Below are 26,187 nucleotides of genomic sequence, written 5' to 3' on the forward strand. Positions count from 1 at the left end.
TTCCACTTGGAACCATAGCATGTCACAAGTAAGTATTTCTGGAGCTCCCTATCAGACCTCTAAGCACTCCTTACAGCACCAATCAGATAGGATGCACTCAGTACATTCCTGTCCACCTGTCCAAAACAGAGAACAGGTATCTACTAATTTAAACCAATTACTTCTCTTAAACGGAGAATTCAGTCACCTTTTTATTTATTTTTACATTTTAATTTAAATTCCAGTTAGTTAACATACAGTATAATATTAGTTTAAGGTGTAGAATTCAGGGGATCCCTGGGTGGCTCAGTGGTTTCATGTCTGCCTTCAGCCCAGGGCGTGATCCTGGAGTCCCGGGATCGAGTCCCACACTGGGTTCCCTGCATGGAGACTTCTTCTCCCTCTGCCTGTGTTCTCTGCCTCTCTCTCTGTGTCTCTCATGAATAAATAAATAAATAAATCTTTAAAAAAAAAAGTGTAGAATTCAATGATTCATCACTTACATATGACACCCAGTGGTCATCCTAACAAGTGCCCTCCCTAATCCCCATCACCTATTAAACCCATCTCCTCATCTTCCTCCCCTCCAATAACCTCAGTTTGTTCCCTATAGTTAAAAGACTGTTTCCTGGTTTGCCTCCCCACCCCCATGTTCATCTGTTTAGTTTCTTAAATTTCACATAGTAGTAAAATCACATGTTATTTTTTTTTATGATTTATTTCATTTAGCATAATACTCTCTAGCTCCATCCATGTAGCTGCAAATGGCAAGACTTCATTCTTTTTTTGGCTGAGTAATATTCCATTGTGTGTGTGTGTGTGTGTGTGTGTGTGTGCGCGCATGCTATGTCCTCTTTATCCATTTGTCGGTGGACATTTGGGCTCTTTCCATAATTTGTCTATTGTTGATAATGCTGCTATAAACATCAGGGTCCACGTGTCCCTTTGAGTCAGTACTTTTGTATCCTTTGGGTATGTATACCTCATAGTGCAATTGCTGTATCATCAACCCCCCTTTTAAAGAATTTAAATCAAAAGAAAGCACCGCTAGCTCGAATCTAACATGATTAAAGCTTAGAGAAATGCCCATCAATACATGAAGCACAGTAGCAATACAGTATCATGTGTTTATGTAATGTTTGATTTTGGGCACAGGTATTCTTTACACAAGTACTTGAGCTTGTCCTACAGCTTTTAAATGTTGTTCTGGTTATGTAAAAGATACTTGCCAAAGGAGTCATGCCATTGTCTTCTAGATAAACTATTAAGAGGAGAGTAAAGAACTATTCTGGGGCAAAAAGACAAATCTAGCCAAATTCCTGACAGTCCTCTCAACTTTATATTTCTGTGTTAACATGAGGAGCTGAGTAAGTTAACAAGGAGTTAACAGAACATTCAAAAGAGCAGTGACTCAATGTCTCTTACTGGAGATGGAGGTAAGACTAAAGAGATTTATCCCTTGCCATCAAACAGCATGCACACGCCTTCTATAGAAATTCAGGAAGGACATTTTTGAATGAGGAGAAATGGTATACTGGTGCCTCTGGGCCAGAACGTACAAAGAACACTTGAATGATTTGTTTTTTTCCTCTGCCTTCTTTATTTTTGATTTATGGGAGACCTCTCCACTCAAATGCACACTTTCTGCTTCTTCAACTGGGTAACTATTAATTCAGTTAGAATTACTAGAGATAAGCCTCTGGGATGTTACATTTGTGTGAGAACCAGATGACACTAAGCAAACAAACATTAGTTCTGCTTCTGAGAGTTATTTATAGCTGTCCATTTTTTAAAAACACATTTAAGTCAATAGGTTAGAACCATGAATAAGCAGTCAATCTACACGTGGTTTTGATCTGAAAGATTTCCAACTGATATCCAAACAATGGGAACGAAGAGATTTATACAAGTAATGAGGCAGTGAAATTTTACAAGGAGCAAAGTGAGCAAAGGGAAGAGTCATAGGATATAATGTGGGCCTGATCACAGATGACAATGATAAGGCCTAAGCATGGGGAATGCTATGGGGGGGGGGGGGGGGGCGTAGTATTAACACAAACATGGTATGGAACACCTGGGGACTCAGTGGTTGAGTGTCTGCCTTTGGCTCAGGGTGTGATCCCAGAGTCCAGGGATCGAGTCCCGTGTGGGGCTCCCCACAGGGAACCTGCTTCTCCCTCTGCCTAGGTCTCTGCTTCTCTCTGTAAATCTCTCATGAATAAATAAATAAAATCTTTAAAAAAAAAACACAAACACAGTGTACACATAAGCTGTCTGTCCATTTTCTGTTCATTTTCTTCGCTACGCAGCCTGGCATTGAGATTTTGACTCTGATGGCCAGCTGGACTGCTCTTTCCACAATGGCTTTGTGGTTCTTAGAGGAGACATTTTGAGCAATCTCTGCACAGTAAGATTCGTTGCACATCAGGAGCACTCCAAGCTCCTTGGTGTTATGGACTAGAAACTTCTGGAAGCCACTGGGCAGCATGTGCTTTGTTTTCTTGTTGCTCCCATGACAATGTTGGGTATCAAGATCTGGCCATTGAATCTTCTGTGCACCCTATTGTCAATGACTCTGGGTTTCCACCAGTTATATTTAATTTTGACATACTGGTCTGACTGGCACCAGATGAACTTCTTGGTCCTCTTTTTAGTAATCCTGGGCTTCACCAGGTCTGAGGGTGGCCATGATGCCAAACAGGAGATGGCTGCTACCTCCATGGGCAGCACCGAGGGAGACAGGAGAGTGCCCTCTTGATCAGGGGAGAGCCATGATAGGATTATTGTTCTTAGAAGATTACTCTGGCTACTGTGGCTCCGGAGAATGGATGGTGGTAGAACGAAGTGGCAACAGAGAGATTAGGAGGCGATTGTAGTGTTTTAATCCAAAGTGATACACTGGATTATATGTTAGAAGTACTGACAATTTGGGAGCATACTTTGAAGGTGAAACTGTCAAGATTTCCTAGTAAAGATGCAGTCATCCCAAGTCAACCACCACTGACTTAGAAAGCCTCCTGGAATGTACTATTTGTTGAATAAATGAATGAAACAACATAAGAAATGGTATCTGTAATCAATTCCCTATGGTGATAAAAGGTAATGGTGGCATACATAGCAAGGTATTTCCCGAGAACAGAAACAACTCAGAGAGACTTTTGTATATGGCATCTTGGAGTCTCTTAAGAAGAGCATTCCCCAAAAGAACAGGGACCCACACATACAAGTCTGGCCAGATTACACTGAAGAGCACAACATCTGCCCTTCTGATTGCTCTTCAGCCCAGTTCCTAGAAGAGCAGCTACAAGTCAATGTCCATAGAAGCTAAAACAAGGCATTTTATTTTTTAAGAACTAGTAGAGTTTCAATATGCCATTAAGAGCACAATTTTGCTGTCTATCTGTCAGATAACAGAGTCAACCACGAATGGAATCTACAGGTCAGATTAGCAGAAAAGGAATAATGCTGAAGGGGCATCAGATATTGGTCCTAAACACATGCCAAAGAGGGATGAAGTGATGGACACCAGGTGGAAGCCAAATCACTGTCCATAAACAAGAGCTGCCTCTCCTCACTCTTACCTCCACCCCAATGAGCTGAGGTGACAGTGGGATGGTTGTAGGGGAACAGTATTAATGCAAAATTTTTAAAACACTTATTACAATTACCATGAATTCAATTCTAAGTCCTGGCTCTTGGCCTAGGAAACAAGAGTTATTAGGTATGTAGATAAAATACACAATCATTTTATCTTAAACCTAAGAAGTTTAAGATTTAGTTTCTTCCCGCTTCAAATTTCTATTCCAAAGCTGGAGGAAAATGATCTTGTGCATATTCAACTAATTTCTTCTGCATCAGCAGTGATGATGAAAGCTCTGAGATGGGGGTAAGTTAGGGAATCTAGAAAAAGAGAAGCCAGGAGGCCTATGTAAAGCATTCCCAGTGGTGCCTCCAGCACTTTAACATGAACATGATTTTGCAGTGATTAAATATAACATACTTGTATCAGAGACGGACAAATTCACAAACTCCAACCAGAACTTACTTATGAAAATTAAAACTGGTTAAAGCTTCACGACTATTTGATCTTAGGACTGCTTGTTCATATTAATTGTGCAAGGCAGGAAATGCTATTTCAAGCTATTTCTACTTCTGTATTCTAACAATTATTGAGAAATAGAAACACTAGGAGAAAATACAATCGCCATGAGACCTAAGGACCATGTCTGACCCCAGTGATCGTTTTCAGTTTTTCACAACTGAACTCAAGACTCCTGGATTCCCCTACCTGAAACTCCCAGCATTAGATATGTAGAGTTTGCTTTTTATTCTGCTGTAAATTCTCTTAACTAACATGAGTGCATTTTCTGCCATCCTCTGCCATCATGAAGTCATGCCAAAAAAGATCTCCCATGATTTCTTATTGTGGGAAACGGGATACGGCCAAGCTAATTATCAGCTGAAATAAACCAAACTCTTTTAGCTTTTATAACCCACTGCATTTTTAATTATGCCAAAGTTAATTTGCTTTCTGATATCTCAAAGAACAAAGGTCTTCTGTAGATAGTTAAAATGCAATTAAACTAAACTGATCAGAATTAACATCTGCCATAGTAAATAAACTCAAATAGATGTGGCCGTGAGCAGGGGGGTTGCTGTCAAGACTGCCAAGGAGAAGCACTGAATTTCAAACCTGGAAACAACTTCGGAGTTTATCTAGTCTAACACTGTTATGTTATAACCCGCAGATGTTAGGAGTTTGCAGAACTCATGGTTAGTGAGTATATGTTGGGACTGGGTGGGCCTTTTTCCTAGAATACCATTCTCTATGTAAAAACATAATCATGTTTTTTTTAAGATTTTATTTATTTATTCACGAGTGACACAGAGAGAGAGGCAGGCTCCCCAAAGGGAACCCAATGTGGGACTCGATCCCAGGACCCCGGCATCACGACCTGAGGCAAAGGCAGATGCTCAACCACTGAGCTACCCAGGCGTCCCAATAATCATGTTATTAAATAGATTTCCATTTCCACTATCAGCACAGGAACCTTTTCTCTTTAAAGTGGCCACTTTGAATGCTCCACATCAGCACGTCTCAATCTCCTCGGAGGTGGTCAGAGAAGGTGGATTTATGCATCAAGTGAGAGCATGAAGGAACCAGATATAGTAGGTGGTGTAAAGAATAAGCTTTCATTGTCACAGTACCATACAACGCTTTAAGACTCGATAGAAATGTGCTGAAAAAGACACAGATTAAGATGAAAAGGGAACAAGAGTGGTATTATTGTGCTAGAGGCTCAGCTGAAGTATGATCTGGATTCTAGAAGATGCTTTCTTCATTTAGTTTAAAACACTGGGATATAGGTAAGATGGGGCAGTGGTGCTGACAAATAACAAAACAACAATGATAATGACAATAATAATTTACTGAATGCACACGGTGACAGACACACAATATTAACTCCCCCTTTACAACAGTCCTAGCAGGATCCTTCCACTAGTACCCTCCTTTTATAGATGAGGAAATGAGAGTGCACAACACAGGGAGAGGCAAACACTTCACACTGTGCCTTTCATTCGGGTCCCCTTTAGAAATGTCACCCTACTGATGATAAATGTCTCTTCTTGCAGATAGTTCAGGTTTTTAGCTGACACATCTAGAGGGTGCTGTTTTAGATTTAGAACTGCCCCACAAGAAAGAGTTGACGGTAAAGAGGAAGTAGGAAGCGGAGGAGAAAGTGTTAGCATGCAGAAGCACAGAATAGCTTCATAAGGGACCCCTAGACTTAGTCACACATTTACCAACAAAACACCAGAAAAGCAGACTTGAAAAGTGAACAGGTGTGTGCACATGCACGCCATACACATGCACAATGAGAATGGGCTTGTGATCAGAAACTATGAAAAGGAAGATACCTAATGACAATGGGAGGTGTTACAAAATAAAACCAAACTGACAGTAAGGACATTAAAATCACACAGCCCTAAATGGAAAAACACCAAAAGAAACCAAATAATTACACCCAGAGCTCTGGCGAGATAAAACTTTAAGTGATTGGACACAAAAGAGGGCCTGGGAGCATTTCACCAAGGACAAATAAAGGCGCAAAATGAAATTCAAAGAACCATATTGTAAATGTTGAGACTCACAATGAAAGGAGGCTTGTGACAAATGCTGAGAACAGATGGCTTTCAGAGAAAGATGGAGCCACGGCTTACGGCAGTGTCTGGAAATGCACCTGACACACAATACATACTCAGCACACAGAAAAGTAGATATGGAACACATGAGTGGATGCAGTCGGATTACCAGATAACAGGAAAATAAATTGCTATTTTACTTCCTTTTTTTCCAAAGGAGAACACTATGACATTTGAACCATTTGTAAGAATTTCCAGCCACTATATGATGATACAAATATCCAAGAACAGACACATTAAGCTACCAACAAACTGAAGCAGTTTGCAATTATAATAAGTAAAATGGGGGTCACAAAAAATAGGAAAAGTGCTGAAGGACTAGAGATGGAAAATCTTAACCTAATTTTCCAAAGATAAACCAATACAAAACCCAAACTATTTTGAAAAAGTAGATTCTGGGCAAGCAGATTTGAGAGACAAGCAAAATTCTAGCATTAATCATCAGGCATGTGCTTTGAGAACCAGTAGAAAGTACAGCTGTGATCACTAACATATGCCAAACTTAGTATTCTCTTTTCTTTGTTAATATTGGAACACTGACACAGAACGGAAAAGCCACAAACACCGTAGTAGCCAACGGAAAGTCACAGATGGAAGGAGAGCAGATTCATAGAATAACCAATCGATGCCAAGTGCCGTTTCTCCACTTTCTGTAAACAGTGATGATTTAGGCTCATTCCTATTCAAAATATTTTTCCCCCATGAAGACTTAGATGAAAACAAAGCTATAAAAGGCAAGCTAATCATATACATAACATAAAGCAGAGGACAATTAAAACACAGGATGACAAGATGAGGCCTTGGTAGGCAATAAGAATTGGGCAAAACCAATGAAAATTTTTATAATTAAGACACAGGGGGCTGCCACGAAGCTGATTCTACATTTTTCCAGAGCAACGACAATCTCTACAACTCTGAAATCCCAGCCAGTGAGTTTTCCTTTCCACCAATTTGTCATTTAGCTCATTCAACAACATTAGTATTTAAAGCATCCCAAGATCCCATTCTAAACAGTTCCACATAAAATACTTTTGTGGCAGGAGCACCTGGGTGGCTCACTTGGTTAGGCATCTGCCTTTGGCTCAGGTCACGATCTTGGGTCCAGGGATCCTGGGATTGAGCCCTGCATCAGGCTCCCTGCTCACTGGGCAGGCTGCTTCTCTCTCTCCCTCTAAGCCCCTCTCCCCTACTCCTGCCCCCTTATTCTCTCTCTTAAATAAATAAACAAAATATTTAAAGACAAAACAAAACATTTGTCACATAGATCTCAAAGTCACCTAGCCGGTAAGCTTTGAATTTGAGATAGATACAAAGTCTACCAAGTAAAAATGAGGTATACAATTTAAATAAAGACTATGCAAATGGAGTAAATTTCATTATGTAAAACTGTATTCATTTAAACTTACTCTTCCTTCGCATGCTTATTTAATAATAATTCTTTATAATGGATGATAATAAAGAAGTACATGAATTGATACTTAAAGAATTACAAATTGACTTCCAACATCACCTCAGGTCAAAATGTCTCTGGACCTTGGTTTCCTTTCTTATAAAATGAGGGAGTTGAGCCAAATAGTCACCAGATTTAACATAGCTCCAAATGTAACGTACTTCCATACTTTACAAAAGTAAAAGTGTCCAATTGGCAGTTCCTCAAACACTAAACATAGAAAGACCATATGACCCAGCAATTCCACTCCTAGGTATGTACCCAAAAGAACTGAAAGCAAAGACTTGAAAATATACTTGTACCCCAGTGTTCACTGCAGCATTATTCACAATAGGTAAAAGGTAGAAACAACCCAAGCGTCCTTCAACAGATGAATGGTTAAACATAATGTAGTATATATATACAATGGAATATTACTCTTCGGCCATAAAAAGAAATGAAGGTCTGATCCATGCCACAACATGGGTGAACCTTCAAAACATTATATTAAATGAAACAAGCCAGACACAAAAAGAAAATCTTGTATGATTCCACTCACATGAAATATCTATACTAGGCAAGTTTACAGAACAGTAAACAGAAGAAGTTACCAGGGGGTGGGGGAAAAAAGGGAAATGGGAAGTTATTATTTAAAGCTATTATAGTTCCTGCTTAGGGTGATAAATAGATGGTAGTGATGGTTGCACAACACTATGTATGTTCTTAATGCCACTTAACTGTACCCTGAAAATGGGTGAAATGGTAAATTTTCTGTTTTAGATAGATGTTACCTAGTTAAAAAAAAATGGAATTAAAAACAAGTATAGATGAAGAAGCTTAGGAACAGTCTATGTGATGCTATGCAAGTTTCAACCTCTCCAATCATCACTTTTTTCATCTATAAAGAAGGAATAATAAAATCTATTATTAAGTCATGGAATCTGTAGTGGGACATCTGCCTAGAACTTGTGAGAAAAAAATAAATTCCATGTATGAGTCGAACTATATGATCGATTTATAATGCATCAAAGCAAAGATATGCAAGACCACCTATGAAAGACTGGCACATGAGAGAGAAATATTCCTCTTTCCCCCTTTCTGACCTCCAGACTTTACTAATCCAGATTTAAAAGTTAGCAATCAGAACACTGTATGTTGATGCTAGATAAGAGTTTATTTTATATACTCAATTAGACTCTGTGTTCTAGGGGAACAGTTTTCTCCTATTTCTCAGATATAGAAAAACAGATCATTTAGGGGTGCCTGGGGACTCGGTTAAGTCTCTGACTTTCGGTTTCAGCTTAGGTCATGATCTCTGGGTCCTTGGGATGGAACCCTGCTTCAGGTTCTGCTCTCAGCAGGGAATCTACCTCCCCTTCCTCTTTCCCTCTGCCCCTCCCCTCACTTGTGTGTGCACTCGCTCGCTCTCAAATAAATACATCTTGAAAAAAAAAAATAGACCATTTAGTTCAAGAATGTACAGGATGTGACAGGAGGGAAAGGGCTCCTTAAAAAAAGATCTATGAGAAACCAAAAGGAGCAAAAATAAATAAATCTTACAGATAAAAAGGCAATACAAATAGAAAAGCTATATAAATTACTCCAAGGCCAAAGTCAGAAAGAAAATGAGTCCAATAGATTGTACATCACATGAGAATGACACATGCAGCCATCAGTACGATTACAAGTGTTGCATCAAAGAACACAGTGGTGGATATGACATGCAGCAGTAAAAATGTTTGGGTCGATTAAGGTTTTGAAGTGATCTTCAAGAGTGGGAAAGCCCGAGGTAATACGCATTTTAACAAACACATTCTTTGGTGCAACTACCCAACTTCTGCAGAACTTCTCTCACAGGAGCCACGTTATAAATATAAAACAAACAAACAAACAAAATATATAAAACAACCAACATGGGATCCCTGGGTGGCGCAGTGGTTTGGCGCCTGCCTTTGGCCCAGGGCGCGATCCTGGAGACCCAGGATCGAATCCCACATCGGGCTGCCGGTGCATGGAGCCTGCTTCTCCCTCTGCCTATGTCTCTGCCTCTCTCTCTCTCTCTCTCTCTCTCTCTGTGACTATCATAAGTAAATCAAAATTAAAAAAAAAAAATTAAAAAAAAAAAAAACCAACATAGGGAAGCTTCTCTTTCCTGCCAGTTGGCATTTTTTCTGTCCGTGGCCAAGAAAGCTGAAATTTTATGTTGCAATTACAGTTTTTCCCCCTCTGAGAACGCCCTTGTGGCTTTGTTGACAGCCCACAGCCTCCTTAACCTTCCGAGGAGGGTAGTGTGAAGATGACACGTGGAAAGCCACAACTCAGCATGGGGATAGTAAGAAGAGTGCATACATACCTCTTTCAAATTTTAACCGCTGATAAAGCTGAAACTGATCCATGGGCACCAAGCAGGCAATCTGAAACCAGAGATATCAAAACAGTGAGGTCTCTGTCATCTTTGGAAGCTAGGGTTCCAGCCTTCTAGGACCTCTACTTCTTGTCTGGCTTACTTTATACATACAGTGGTTCATAAACTTCTTTTTCTCTCCACAGTTCCAGTGGTAACACAAGCAGCAATTCCTACATTGGCCCCAGTCCTCTGCCACGGCTGGGAGTCACTACTTGAAGTACCCCAATAGGACTCACAGGTCAAATTCCATTCTTACTCTTGACAGGAGCTACTAAGACCAGACAACCCAACTTTTGGACTTCCCCAATTACTTGTGTACATATTGGAAAGATGCTCCTTTTTGCTCCACATTCATTTGAGAAATGCTTAAAAGATTATAGTTCTAGCTTTGGAACCCTTAAAAACTAAGGTCAGGGAGACTGTGCCTCAGGAATTAGGAAAACCTTATTAGTCTCCTCGGGACTAGAATCTTCTAAGCAATATGAAAATCATTTTTTCGGAAAAAAAAATCACTTCACGGGGCCCTTGGTTGTCACTCATTGCCATTCATGTCCTGGTAGAAAAGAAATGCTAAAGCTGTTTCTTGTGGCTAGCCTCCTATTTCCATTTCAGATGGAGATATAAACCAAAGGTTTACTAGTAAATGACAGTGATTCAGACCTAACCAAATGACATTTCAGATTAATCCTTTTAAATTGCATTTCAGAGTTAGATGCAACAAAAGCTAACTGCTCTTAAACTGGCATTCTAAAATTAATAGTTCCACTGACGTCAACTATACTGATGTTGCTTACGAGATTTATAGCAGAGAAAACCCAAGGATTTGATATAAGGCTTTCTAAACATTTAGCAAGTTGATAGAGACACAGTTGTAGCCTTGGCAATTCTGACTCTCAAGCATTATATATTCTTTGGTATAAAGTTTATCTAGATGGAATTTCCTACAACTTAATGGAAGGAAGTCCACTTTAAGAAAACAAGAGAAAAATGAGGCAGTTAAAAATTATACTTAGCAAACATAGTACATTTTAAAAGGTATTCAAAATCTAATCCTCCTTTTCATAAAAAAAATTCAATTTGTTTATTTTGCAAAGGAATTAAACTAAGTTAGCTAAAATGTATGAAGGGCCACAAAACAGGCAAATTCAGTCTCTTCCATTCCAAGTACAGTAAAACATTAATTAATTATAACATTTTTCTCTGGGGGGCTGCATTTTCATCTGCCCCTTAAATAAAGCTTCTGAGCAGTCACCGTAAAAAAATTATGGTTAATTTTATATGATGTGTGTTATACCATATATTTTTTTAAAAGTGTAGTTAGACTTTTATTACAGTGAAAGCCAGTTTTGTTTCCTCTGTTATAATACCACCTGGACCTCTTTCCTGAAAGACAAAGGTGTCTTAAAAAATCCTGAATTGGAGACAGAAGATGTAGGTAACCAAAGGGATAGGAGGCATTAAGGAATCTGAATTCAATTCCTGACTTAGTCATTGCTTCGTTGTAGGTAGAGAATAAATAAGGTAATAATACTTCAGTTTTGGGCCAAGCTGACTTGGAGATGATGTAATCTTGGCCCAAGAGATGTCAGTGAGCATCTACATACCTGTTTTTAACCACCTCCCCCGCCAAAAAGTTCTTTGATGCTATGGGACAGTCCTGGACTCTTACTTGCCTCCATCTAAAATAGTTTTGGGACTGACGAAGAACTTCTTCAAATCCCTCAAAGTCAACTCCTAAAAATTCTGATTTTTTCCCAACGATATGCCATACAATATAACAGCTAAGTCAAATACAGCTGATGGAAGACAAAGCAAACAGAAGTATTTTGGACACAGATGAATGCTAATGAGAAAAGTGACACAAATTAATGCAGTAAAAAGTCAACAACAGTGATGTTTAATTTTAAATTAGAAAGATAAATTTCATCAGAGGACACATTACTGCCAACAGGGAAGCCCGAGGTCTCTAATTTTTAGTCTACTGTGAATCTCCGATTTATTATTTTTTATAGATGAAAGATTTTTATGGAATTAAGATTTAATAAGGTAAATCAATTTTCTTTTGTAAAAAATTCATGATCAAAAAAAGTTCCATCATAACCATTCTCTTCTCAGCCCCCACCACTTAGATTTTGCACCTCCTTGGTATTCTGTTTGACAGTTCGCTAAGGGTACAGCACTGCCTGGAAGCCTGGGGATACAGATAAGGAAAGGAGACACAGAAGCTGCCCTCAAAGAACTTAAATTACCCAAGACACTTAAGGTATTTTTTGTTTAAATCTACTCTTTGGGGGATGGCTGAGTGGCTCAGTGATTTAGTGCCTGCCTTCAGCCCAGGGTGTGATCCTGGAGTCCCGGGATCAAGTCCTATGTCAGGCTCCCTGCATGGAGCCTGCTTCTCCGCTTCTCTCCTTCTGTGTCTCTCTTGAATAAATAAATAAAATATTTTAAAAAAATAAAAAAATAAAAATAAATAAATCTACTCTTTGGGAAAAAAAAAAGAATAGACTCCTTGATCTTACCATTTATTGGCTTTTACAGCAGATTAAACTAGTTCTCTAAAATGTTTCTATTAGACCCATGGCTTTAGATCAGAGAAAGCTGGATCTTGTGTAAAAAAAAAAAAAAAAAAAAAAAAGGCTGATCCAAAGTATTAAATTGCCAGTCCCACTGCTGTTTGGAGCTAAGTCACTATTGCTCAAGATCTTTTACAATTACAAACTTGAAATAAATGTGTTAGGATGATTACTGAAGGCTCAATCAGATCAAGGTTAAAAGGCTACTGCTTTAAAAATACAAACAAAACAGAACAGGGGCTCCTGGGTGGCTCAGTTGGTTAAGCATCTGTCTTCAGCTCACATTATGATCCCAGGGTCCTGGGATTGAATCCCACATTCGGCTCCCTGCTTGGCGCGGAAAATGCATCTCCCTCTACCCTTCCCCTCTGCTCATGATCTCTCTCTCTCTCTTAAGTAAATAAAATATTAAAAAAAAAAAAAAAAAAAAGCTGTTCCCTTCTCCCCCATTTGTTTATTACTCATGTATTTATTCAGGTCAGTATGGACTACCAATATTTATTGTATTCAGTGGGTCCTAATCCATTAATAACCAGATCCAGGGGATCCCTGGGTGGCGCAGTGGTTTGGCGCCTGCCTTTGCCCAGGGCGCGATCCTGGAGACCCGGGATCGAATCCCACGTTGGGCTCCCGGTGCATGGAGCCTGCTTCTCCCTCTGCCTATGTCTCTGCCTCTCTCTCTCTCTCTGTGACTATCATAAATAAATAAAAATTTAAAAAAAATAAATAACCAGATCCACATTCAAGCTGTAGAAACAAAAACTTCCAAGTATCTTCTCAACTATCAAGAGACCACTTCCATCACATCTAGAAAATTCTTATCTTGATTTAAAGTGATTTTTTTTTTACTATTTCTCCTTTGAAACTTATATTAATCTGCCTGTTAAACAAAAATTTCTCTCTCCTCCAATCCAAGCATGAAAGACCATTTTTCTTATCTTTATCACTCTAGAAATTCTTTCCAAAAAGAAAGGAAATTTAATTCAAAGATAGAATAAATTCAGTTTAATTTTAATAGAACAAAGAGAACTAATAAGAGAACAATAAGAACAAAAAACTACTAATTGCTCATAATTGCTCTCTGGTTTGTTGGTTTCTGGTAAAAATGAACCTTAAGATACTTATTAAATATTCAGTTCCTACTTTATTGGAAGTCTTTGGCTTTCCATTCCACTCCAACTAGAGCACAGGATAACCAGGGCACTGGGAATATACATACATGTGGGGTGCTATGACTGTTATACATGATGTTAATTAAATATGTCTAACATTTACAACTGAGAAGAAATGAAAAATGAACTACACCTTTGTTTATCTTATTATCTATGATCATAATATCAGAACAGGCATCACCACCTTCACTGACACCAGCCCTACAAAAACTAAAGAAGAAAAAGGGGGAGGGGGCAGACAGTAGAGCCTGTTTGCCAGAGAAGCATTTATGCTGGAAGTGATGTGTTCCCATAATACTGACAATTGGTCAATATCTCATATATAAAATATAATGTGTATATAAAACTTTAAAAAATATATATTTTCTTTATATATTTGAAAGAGAAAGCAAGACAGAGCATGAGCAGAGGGGGAGGAGCAGAGGAAGAGGCAGAAGCAGGCTCCCCATGGAGCAGGGAGCCAGATGTTGGGCTCTATCGGAGAACTGTCAGATTATGACCTGACCCAAACACAGACGCTTAACTGACTGAGCCACTCAGAAGCCCCTGTATAAAAGATTATTATATTAGCTTTTAGTTAGGAAAATAAAGTGGTTAAAACATTGAAGTTAGGGATTGGCTTAATGCAAGTACCACTCATCAAGGTCTAGAAAGCCAGGACAGATGAGAAAAGAAGAAAAGCCTAGACTTTACTTGGGTTTGGGCCTTTTAAACCATACTTCTGCTACAGTTGCTTTAGCAAAATTAATATTAAATTTTTTTTAAACTAAAGAGACCATAATTTTTTTTAAACTAAAGAGATCTTTATAGCATGTCAAAGCTGTGGGAATTTTTGAGGTGCTAGGACTAGCAAAAATCCTGGCAAAAGAATAGTATGGATAGTATGGATAAGTTTACCGCACTAATACAAAAACTACCCGTGTTTCCTATCTCAACCCAGAAAATAAGAACTGCACTTCCTAACATCCCCCCACTCATCACTTGAGTGTACTAACCAAGCTCACATATCCTTCTCTACATACTAGATATTTAAACCTGCTGGAAAAAGCAGGAGGGCATCCCTGTCTGAGAGCCAGAACCACCCCCCCCTCCCGCCCCCAGTGACAAACATGGTGGCAGCAAGAGCTGGAATCCCAGGGCAGGAATTGTTCTCAAAGTTCTCTGAAGAGGGCCATTTGCTGTTCCTTTCTTACCTGTTCTACAGAGGCTTCAGGACACCTTCCCACATCATCCTCTGCCTCTCTCCCTTGGTTCCTCCATGGGTAAAGGGGACGTGCCCATGTGGACACCCATGCGACACATTCAACCCCCCGCTGCTTACTCTTCTTATGGTGGCCTTTATTTGAAGGAGTAGCTTAGAAACAGAAACATCATTCTCCACTTATCTGCAGCTTTAAAGCAAAGCTTTAGATACATTCTAAAGCAAAATTCAACTGGAACCCTATAAATATCTATTAACACTGGCAGAGCAGATTCCTTTATCTTTTGCCACCCCAAGTTTTGACTCCTCTCACTAACACACGTCACAGCCAAAGGTTGCTACAGACACACTTGGTCCCTTCCCGTTCAGATCCTTAGGCCACAACAACAGGTTGCTTGGTGGGGCATCCTTATCCTTATCCTCCCTTCGCCCCACCTCACATTGTGATTATGGAAAAGACGGTGGCAAGAGGAGATAGCAAGTGGGGGCTCCTCTGAAGGATAATTTGTGGGGAGCACGCAGACCTCCAGAATTCCAGCAGCCTTTCCCAAAGCCACCTTAATAAATGTGCAATATGAGTAAAAACCGTATTTATTTTGCAAATGTAGCTTCAAATTCCTACTCCACCCCTATCTCTCCCTCCTAGACCTCCACAGTGTCCCACCTCAACTGCCTCCTACAGAAATTCTGGGGTGCCCAACTCTGGGCAAGAGCAGCTGTACCCATCTTTGCACTGGGGCATGTGGCGGCTCCAGCAGCAAAATGCAGTCTGGTTATTTCAATGTCCCAGGACTTGGAAGGAGAACTGATTGCTGAGAAGCTGTTCCCTGCCCTCCTCTGCCAGCTGGCAGACAGAAGACGTTCAATTTCTCAGGCCATGTAACAGTAGGTCTGCGCTCACCAAATTCTACAGGGCCCAGAACAAGTGGCTCAGGCTCCCCCACTGAGTGATGATGTGCTACTTCCCCAACAGTATAAGGGCACAGCTACATTAGTCATCACCTTTTTAACAGGACTACTCACTCCCAGGGCAGGCCTTGCCTAAAGTAACACTATCAGAATAATCAATCCGCCTCCCACCTCTTAGAATTCCATACTGGACAAGATTCCCTGATCAAGTACATGAGAAAAGCACACCACCAATTAAAACTCCCAGTGATGCAAGAAGAGCGAGTTCGACTTTTCCAGGGCCCCCAGCGAGTGCACCTCTAGCCACTGCCTCCCATCAGCCTGCGGGACACAGCAGTGAAGGTGCCTTTTCTACTCTCTTCCTCCATAAGCAAACAGTACTTGGTCAGGCATTAAATGCTCTGCTAATGAAGCTCCTCCTGATAAGTAAAACTTAGGGGGCAAAGCCACAGCTGAGCTCATCTGGAAGCAGTAAGAAGGAAGGCAAGACCCACAGTGGGCAGGAGCAGATGCATGGAACACAGGCAATCGTGCGAGTCAGATCTACAGTGGAAAGCATTTGGAGAAAAGAGCTGAGAATGCCTGGTGTCCTCTGAAGATGAAGAAATGTTATACTCATATGCATTTTATAAGACAGTGAATGATGAAGAACCATGTAACACAAACAGCAGCAGCACAAAGGTAACTTGAGTCTTAACCAGAATAATTTTTAACTGTGTTACCTGTGTATAATTAAACATTTTTTAAAAGGTAGAAGAGTGGTAGAAATGGAATCCAGTCAAACACAAGGTGAACAAGCCCCATTATGATATATTCAATCATATCTGGATTAAGAGCTACCTATTATTATAGGGGCGCCTAAGTGGCTCCACCAGTTAAGCATCCACAACTCGATCTCAGCTCTGGTCCTTGATCTCAGGGTGGAGAGTTTGAGCCCCGCATTGGGCTCCACACGTTAAAAAAAAAAAAAAAAAAAAGAGCTGCCTATTACAATAATAACTACATACAAGGAAATCTTGATGTAAAGGAAGATGCTTTAGCCCAAGTTCACATGTATGTGGTATTTGCTTCGAAAGGAGTGGTCCCATATAAACTGGCAAAGCTACTAATATCTCTAACATAATGTTTTATTCATGTCTCAATTCAGTTTTACTCCAGGGGGAAAAAAAGTGGCCCATTGGTTAAGAACTTTGATGACTGTACATTCACGCCCATCTTTATTTAGTCAGGCTCTGGGCAGGCCAGTGAGAACAGAACCAGGCCCTTAATGCCCTGGAGTGTCCTCCTACTCATCTAATAGGAAACAGACTTCGAACAATTGAAGAAATACCATAGTTTAGTTCAAAAGATGTTTTTGTTTTGTTTTGTTTTGTTTTCCCCCATATACCCTTTGGTAATTTCTAAGAGACATTACAGCTTTCTTTGGTTTCCATACAGCCTAAAAGTTAAACAGTTTTTAGAGTTAAACTGGGTACAGAGAATGAGTGCTGGGAAAGTGTGATGAGAATGTGTGCGATGGGAAAAGGGGAAGAAATAAGACAGAGGGGAGAACTGCGGGCAAATATGAAAAGAAACTTCTATACTAAGAAAATGAGAAAAGTTAAAACTCTGGTCTGGAGGGCTAGGAGACAAACTGTGGCCTGTCCTCATGCATCTGTCTAAACCCTTTAGCTCTAACATTTGATATCCAAACTGTCAATGGCTGGTGGATACCATTCATTTAAAAGTCTACAACAACGCCATGTCACTGAACTTTCTGTGATGTTGGAGATGCCATATACTGTGCTAATCTGGCAGCCACGAGCCACACATGGCTACTAAGCATTTAGAACATGATTAATGCAACCAAAGGAATGAATTTTTTATTTTATTTAACCTTAATTAATTTAAATGTAAGTACCATATGTAGCAAGCGGCTACTGGATTGGACAGTACGAGGTCTAGGATATACGCCTGTCAATGGGTTAATGTCACTCTGCTAGATCCAAAGCCCCATGAGGATAGCACTGGGCCGGTCTTATTTACCTCTCTTCCTGACCTGGAACAGGGCCTGGCACATCGTGTACACTTAATAACTGCTGACTGATCAGAGTATCACAGAAGCATATCAAAAAGGAAGTATCTTTTCTAAAAGAATTGTACATTGAAAGATGCTCCTGAACACCCGAGTCTTATTTTAAAACCCACTGCCAAGTTGTATAGCCAACCTAATCTTTCCCCACTTTAATTTCCTTTTACCCATTTCTCACACAAAAGAAACCAATATTTCGCACCACAGGTTGACATATTCAATATTATGTTTTTATCAAAAATATTCCATTATTTCATGATTTTCCTAAAATGTATCACTTCTAAACTTTTATTCTTCCTTAGAAAACACTCCAAGCTCACTTGGACCACCTCCCCTAGCTGATATTCCATAAGTTGAACATAGATACCCAAATACAGATTGGTTTAAAATGGTCTATAAACATCTTTCTGCCTGCTTTGCTCACAAAACAGAGGAAGGCAGCCCAGGTGGCTCAGCGATTTAGCGCTGCCTTCAGCCCAAGGACCTGATCCTGGAGACCTAGGATCAAGTCCCAAGTCAGGCTCCCTGCATGGAGCCTGCTTCTCCCTCTGCCTGTGTCTCTGCCTCTCTCTCTCTCTCTCAATCTCTCTTCCTATCATTAATTAATAAATAGAATAAAATAAATCTAAAAAAAAAAAGGCAGCTTCAAGGGCAAGCTCCTGATAAGGGATTGAAGAACTCATTCAAGAAAGCCATTTCTGATCCCATATAAAGATCAAACGAAAGGCCTGTGGACATGATTTTCAACTCCATCTATGTTTGTGAATGGCAATAGTTTATATTGTCTATAACTGGTTAAAATCTGTCACCTGTTTATCTTTAAAGTATTAAATATCACAAGACCACTTGCTATTTAGCCTCCAGACCACACATTTGGTAACCCTGATTTTCAGCACCTTCACCTATTCTAGAGCTTCTTCAACACTCAGACAGCATTTATAAATAGAACTGAGGTAAATAACAGCTTTAACAGGTTGTATGAAGAATCCATACGTATGTAGCAATACAGTACTCCTTTAAAAAGTTAGCCTCTGTATTTTGTTTCTAGACTGCCTGGCAGGGAAGTGCATAAGGAGTCAAGATCCTAGGAAATATCATCAACAGGAAAGAGAGAAGGTCATGGGACTCATCTGTACCTCTGCTTCCTGCAGGGTCCCGTGGTTTAGGCACACTGTGTCAGGGCAGGCAATGGGAGCCCCACATCCTTCTCGGATTGCCAGCTGCAGGTACTGTTTCAAGCACTAGAAGTTAAGAAGAAAAAAAAGACCATTACTCATTGCATTTCAGTAGCACAAAGGTTACATAACCACCACGGCCTCTTCTTCCTTCACTGGCAGTCCTGGGCTCTTGTACTCAGGAAACATAAGTTATCACAAGTGTGAACGTTGAGAGCCCTCACTTTGGAAAGAATGCAAGATAGGTGATTAATTATGTATGACCTCATCCTAAGAATATTGAGTTTACTCAAGGAAACAAGTCAAATTCCCAAACACACATTTTATCTACCACTGATTTGGGAAAGAAGAAACACTCTTTTGCACTGATGGCAAAAGCCTTCTTTGTACTTTTTCTTTTTCTTTTTTTTTTTTTTAACTTATGTGACTTCCTAGTTCCCTTATTACCTAGTGGTCCTTTCCCTCAAAGTTGGCCCAAAAGTAGAACTCTGTGACTCTCATGCTGAGCTAGCCAAACAGAATCAAAATACAATTGACCCTTGAACAACATGGGTTTGAACCATGTGGGTCCATGGATATGCAGGGTTTTCTCAATCAATACAGTACATAAATGTATTTTCTCTTACAATTTTCTTAATAACATTTTCTCTAGCTTACTTTATTGTAAGAATACAGCATATAATATATGTACAGTATATGCATGATCAACTGTTTATGTTATCAGTAAGGCTTCTGGTCAACAGTAGGCTATTAGCAGTTAAGTTCTGGGGGAGTCAAAAGTTATATGTAGATTTTCGACTGCATGGGTGGGGGGTCCAGTTGGTGCCCCTAACCTGTGCATTGTTCAAGGGTCAATTTTAAGATTAAGGCACTAACTTATTATCTAGGAACACTCTCAATAGCAAATACACCTGGGAAAAGTAATATCAAAGACAATTTGGGAGAATGAGACCTTCCAAAACTATGCATCTCAGTGGGAGTGATGGTGAGGAGGTTTGAGTAGAACCTGGGGAAAGAAGAAATTGTATTTAAAAAAAAAAAGAAAGAAAGAAACCCAGAGGGGTGCCTGGGTAGCTCGATAGGTGGAATGTCCAAATCTCAGTTTCAGCTCAAGTCATGATCCAGGGTCATGGGCTGTAGCCCGGAGTCAGCCTCAGACCTCAGGGGGAGTCGGCTTGGGATTTTCCCTCTCCCCCTGCCCCTCCCCCTGCTAGCTCTCTCTCTCAAATGAATAAATAAATGGGAGGAAGGAAGGAAACCCAGAAAGAAGAGTCTTCTCATTCCCTCTTGCACCTGGATCTGGATCTTGGGCGGTGGATGAAAACAGAGTCAGACTGAGAAGGTAGAAGGATTGACAGCATTATGGATACCTCAGACTCCTTCCTTCTCCCTCCCAACACAGCCCCACACACCCACAGGAGACTAAGGGCCATAGTTCCGAAAGACAGAGCTCTTAAAAATCCAGAAGTTGACTCCTCAATTTCCACTAATTTGCTCATAATTGGATGAGCTCTTGTCTGTATGCATGATGAAAAAAAGTCAAGCACACATGTTTGAGGAGAACACTCCAAAGACACATAAGCCAGTCTATGACTTAACAACTCTTAAAAAGTGATGATTACAACTGGGTTCAGATTTTTCAAATTTATGCATTTATGTATCAACCCACTACATTAGAAATATTGCTGTTGCACCAACCTTTTATAAAAGCTTAATTATTAAACAAATTCTATGGTCAGAATACTGAAACTATAATTGTGAACCTATTCCTTTCACTGGTCATCTTTATTCTTTTTTTATTTTTTTAAGATTTCATTGATTTATTTGAGAGAAGAGAGAGAAAGCAAACATGAGGGGGGAGGGGCAGAGGAAAGGAGAAGCAGACTCCCCACTAAGCAGGAAGCCTGACATGGGGCTCAATCCCAGGACATGGGGCTCAATCCCAGGACCTTGAGATCATGACCTGAGCCAAAGGCAGACACTTAACAGACTGAGCCACCCAGGCACACCTATCTTTATTCTTTTTCCCTACCTGAAAAGAAAACTAATACAACAATGACATTATTTCTAGAAACTAATCATATATTTACCTGATTGAAATTACCGTTACAATGTACTACCAAAGCAATGACTAGAGCAAAATATTTAAACCAGATTTGTATTTCTAGAACTACTTAATAATTCCCTTCTTCAAAGAGTCCATTTTCCCCCTATGACTTCATCAAGAGAAAAAAATGGGAAAGTAACCCAAGTATCCAAAATAGAAGGGCATGTAAATAAATTATGCTAAATTCATACAACAGCATGCTAAGAATCATGAAAAATATTTTCAAATTATGTTTAAACACACAGGGAAAATGTTCATGATTCAGTATGAACTGGAGAAAAAAGGTATCCGGGAACAGGGCTTCTCTTGAGGAATTCTTCCTACAGCTGACTGTACTATAGGTACTGTATTTTAGCTTTTATTTTCTTGTTTGAGAGAAGGGTGAACAATTCCTTGCTCTAGGAGTTTCTGTGCCAGACACAGTCTCTTGTGCTAAGAAGAATGGAAAAGGAGAAGAGAGCCATAACTTGGAAATATGGGGAAGAATTTCAGTACATGTGCAAAACTCAAGAGGAAAAGCAAAAAAGCTGGCTCACAAAAAGGAGGGTTACACCAAAGGACAAATGAATAAATGATGCAAAGGCCTGTCCACCCGGCTCTATTCCTAAGGACCTCGCTGCCATCCATCTGCCACACAGATTCCAGTGTGACCACCACCCATGTTCCCCAACTACCACTTGAAATTTAAGCAGAAAGGCTCTGAAAATGTATGGTCTCCAGGCTCAGGGGAAGGTATCTGAGAAAACAAAATGAACAGCATTATGAACATCTATTAGAATTATGTGGCTCTAGCCATGGTGCCATTCCCTCAGGTGACAATGGGAAAGTTACTCAAGTTGTGCCCCAAACCTGCTTCCCTTCATTGGAAAACCAGAAACAATTAATATCTGGCTATGGTTACCTCACAGGGTTTAAAAGACATGTACACACAAAACACAAACCTGGAATTGTATATACGGGAACCCTTTGAAAAATTCGCAAACTGCAGACTATTTGGTTTTATTTCTACTCCACTTCATTTAATCTTAGGCGTTCTATCAAAAACTTGGTGAGGAAATGTTAATCCTCTGATTTCTGAGATTATCCTTTCTCTACTCCCTTTGGAGAACCAGTTAATAAGCCACTGTGCTACAGAACCTCCATAAACAGAGCAGATATTTGCAACAGGACATCATACACACCTCCATTCAAGCCTCTCGCTAGAACTATTTGCACCTGTAGAAAAAGCTTAGCGTCCACCAAAAATAAACACTTTGTGAGTCTTTACAGGCAAAAAAAAAAAAAAATCATTTCAACTTATTTTACAAACCTGTAAAGTTGAAATCTAAGCTTTCCCAGGAGTTTATCATAGATGTTCTATTTGTTAATGTAATGTTCTCAGGTACTACATCCATGACATGTAAAGCCAGTAAATTCTAAAGCTGGCAACAAGGACACTCCTGGACACAATATTACATGACCCATGATTCTAGGGGAGAAGTCAGAGCTATACATACGGGCTACAGGGCATGCATGCATGAATACATACAGCAAGCTATCAGGACAGCATAGGCACTTAACACTCCATAACTGTGAGCATGCATTTCTAGTCGAAAGGCAAGAGGGACAACCGCCAGCCCTAGTTACTTCTTCTTGTTGAATTTTCAAGCACCTTCGGTTTAGTCTGTCTTCCAACGGCTTTCACTAAGAATTTTTTTTTAAATTTTTTTTATTTATCTATGATAGTCACAGAGAGAGAAAGAGAGAGAAGCAGAGACATAGGCAGAGGGAGAAGCAGGCTCCATGCACTGGGAGCCCGACGTGGGATTCGATCCCGGGTCTCCAGGATCACGCCCTGGGCCAAAGGCAGGCGCCAAACCGCTGCACCACCCAGGGATCCCTTTCACTAAGAATTTAATCCCAAACCCTCCCTTCTCTCCCCCAGCACCTCTGGCTGAAGCACAACAGAAGCAAAAACATTCATTGGAACTCCCCTGTGCATGTGATACAAACCAAACCCACGTAAATGGTTAACAATTCTAGAAGAGACTGGCTTCCAGACTGTAAATGAAGACACAAAGAAAGAGGGGAAGAAAAACACCATCATTTAGTCACATTAAAAAAAAATTCCCTCCCAGGCAGGCAGTCTCTGCTTTGCCGTCCTGCCAACAGCTCCCCTGCACTGTACTCAGTAAACTTCTATCTCCTCTCTTCTGCCCTGGGGTGAATTCTTTCACCACTGGGCCACCGGCCCCCACCTCATGCAACCACCTCACATTTGCTGGCCCTCCCAGGGAACCTCTGGCCCAGTGGGGCCTGGCTTCTCCCTGGATTATCTGGGAATTTCTTAGGACTTTCTCAGGAGGCATAGGGTGGGCTCAAGGAGGCTGTAGGGGGAACTGATGACCTCAGGCTGAGATTACTCCTAGGCGAGGCTCAGGCTAGAAGTTCCTGATGGGGGGGGAGGAGGAGAAAGCCACCAGAGCTCTTGCCAGAAAGAACAAAGGATTTCCCCTCTGGCCCTTGGGAGAAATCTCCCCCTCCTTTCCCTTTCACTTTCTGGCCCCCACCTGGCAGTCTAACCTAGTCCTTCCCAGACAAGGGCTCCGGCCTGATGGTCAGACTGGGCCCACCCATGAGGGGCCAAGGACCCCTTCTCTCTGCTCTCCCACTCCACCCCCAGTGTGTGGCATAGTCGGCAGCGACAACTAGTCCAGGGCGCATCTGCACACCTTGTGGATCCATTGACTGACTCTCAGCCACTGTGTGCTGCTTTCGGGCCCCCACTTTTTCCTCTGTCCCCACTGGTCCGGCCACTGTCTTGACCTACAGGCAAAATATGCTCCTGCATATCGGACTGACTCCATTCCATACACAGGTGACAAGTCCACAAGGACCTGTCTGAGAGTCCCCTCCTGCTGTACCCCAAGGACCCAGCCACCTTGGAGTTTCACTTAAATCGCCTATGAGCACGTTAATCTAATACTAAGCTCTGCCTGTAACTGCACAGAATCCCCAATGGCCCAACAAGTTTAGGTAGGGACAGGGTGTCCCCCACCCCACCCAGCAGGAAACAGCTACTGAAGGCAAGACTTCCATCCAAATGCCAAAGTTGTGTCATTGTCGGTCAGTCAGTGGGGAATACAGAGGCCCTTTTTTGGCAATAGTCTTGAGCTATGGAAACCCAAGTAAGGTAAAAGGGCCCCGTCGACCAGCAGTCTGAATGCAAACAGCCTTGTTAAGTGACTCACTTCAAAATATCCATAGGCTGTAGCTGACCAATGTTACCCACAACCTGACACAGATACCCAAAAAAGGGAAAATTCAGTATGTTCCTGTACCTTCTTGCTCCCTCTTCTCTCCCTCCCCTATAGCCCCCATCACAACCTCCTGGCAGATGGTCTGTATTGAACCTAAACACATGAGACCTTCAACAAATCTTCATTACAACAAACAATAATTTTAATTTACCGTCCTTTGCTGCTCCCTTGCAGTGTATTCCATAAAATTCTATCTCCTTAAAAAAAAATTACATTCCATTAAATAATAGCATTAAACAGATGCCAAAATATGCAATTTTCGTAACAGAGTCTAAGGGAAATGTTTTGAAAAAAACTTTTTGAAAATCCTTATGACACACAAAAAGAAAGAAATTTTTTTTCCCTTTTTTAAATAGTCAACATTCCACTTAATTTGTATGGGAGAACATAGAAACATTTTTAGGCCATGGACCATCATATATAATAATGATTTTTTTTCTCTCCTCCAAGTCCTGTCCTTGTCTTGCATTTTCTATCTCTATCTCATTTTCTATCTCATTCTCTCTATATATTCACAAATGACATTTCCATCCACCCAGTTGCATAACCCGGAAATGCATGGATCATCTCTAACATCTCTTTGTCTTACCCTGGATTCAATAAATGCCTATTAGAAGTCTTCGCCTGTCTAACCATGCCCTCACTACTTAACAGAGCCTTTGAATCCCACTGTCCCAACATACCAGCTTCCCCACATCCCCAGTCTTCCCCAGCTCAGTAAATGGAACCAATTACCCAATTACTAAGCCAAAACAAAAACAAAGACACCCTTGATGCCTCTTTGCTCAAACTCTCAACCAAAACATGTCCCCAAACTAAGCATTTCTCATCATTTCCGCTGCAAACTCAAGTCCCCATCACCCCTTCTGGAGAACTCTGCACTAGCTTTCCTGCTGGTCTCTACTCCACACAGTAGCCCAGTCCTCTTCATACATCTTTCTAAAATATAAATCATATTTTATTCTCCTGCCCCCAAACCCTCCAAAGAATGTGCATCTCATGTAGATGGCCTCGCCAACTCCTTACCATGGCTCATATGGTCCTACTTGTTTCTGACTCCTGCTCAGCTCATTTCTACCACATTCTCCCTTTACTCTGGGAATATGAACCTGGCCACTATTTCTTCGACATGTCACACTTGGCTTCTTTCTTGGTTGGAGCCATTTACTCTTCCTAGAATGTCCTTCCCCTAGGTGGCTCCATCTCAGGTCATTCAGGGGATGCTCAGTGTCACCTCCTCAGATCGGCCTTCACTGACTAAAAAGGCCAATCTTCCCTCCCGTATCAGGCCTTCTTACCCTGCTTTATTTTTCTTCATAGCACTTTCTATTACCTATGATATTTACTTGTGTCTTATCTTGTACCACTAGAAAAAGTACAGGGACATGGTCTTCTTGGATGGATTCCAGAAAAACACGTAGAAGGTACTACAAAACACATTACTGCATGATTTTATACATTCCAAAGTCCTATCCATTCCATGTCCTAAGTATTGATCAGGCCTGTTCACCTCTCCCAGTCTTTTCCTGCCCCATACTTAGACCACTTTCCATTACCTGCTACCTGGACTTCTGCCTTAGTCCATCCATTCACTGATCTTCCTATCTGATTTGCCTCTTTCTAATTAATTCTACACTGCTGGCGAAAGGAACTTTAAT

The 26,187-nt window shown here is 40.7% G+C and overlaps 1 protein-coding gene across 3 annotated transcripts in view; it reads right to left on the bottom strand.

Moving 5' to 3' along the window:
* RNF144B (ring finger protein 144B) overlaps positions 1-26,187 on the bottom strand; it is a 169,347-nt gene that overhangs the window by 15,366 nt on the left and 127,794 nt on the right. For all 3 annotated transcript variants that reach the window (XM_077886226.1, XM_077886225.1, XM_077886224.1), the window contains exons 3-4: positions 19,085-19,189; positions 9,966-10,026 (exon numbers count right to left, since the gene is read on the bottom strand). In XM_077886226.1, the coding sequence (XP_077742352.1) occupies positions 9,966-10,026; positions 19,085-19,189 (166 nt within the window). The remainder of the gene's footprint in view (positions 1-9,965; positions 10,027-19,084; positions 19,190-26,187) is intronic.

This window comes from Canis aureus, chromosome 37 (assembly GCF_053574225.1).
Source record: "Canis aureus isolate CA01 chromosome 37, VMU_Caureus_v.1.0, whole genome shotgun sequence".
Taxonomy (NCBI): Eukaryota; Metazoa; Chordata; class Mammalia; order Carnivora; family Canidae; genus Canis; species Canis aureus.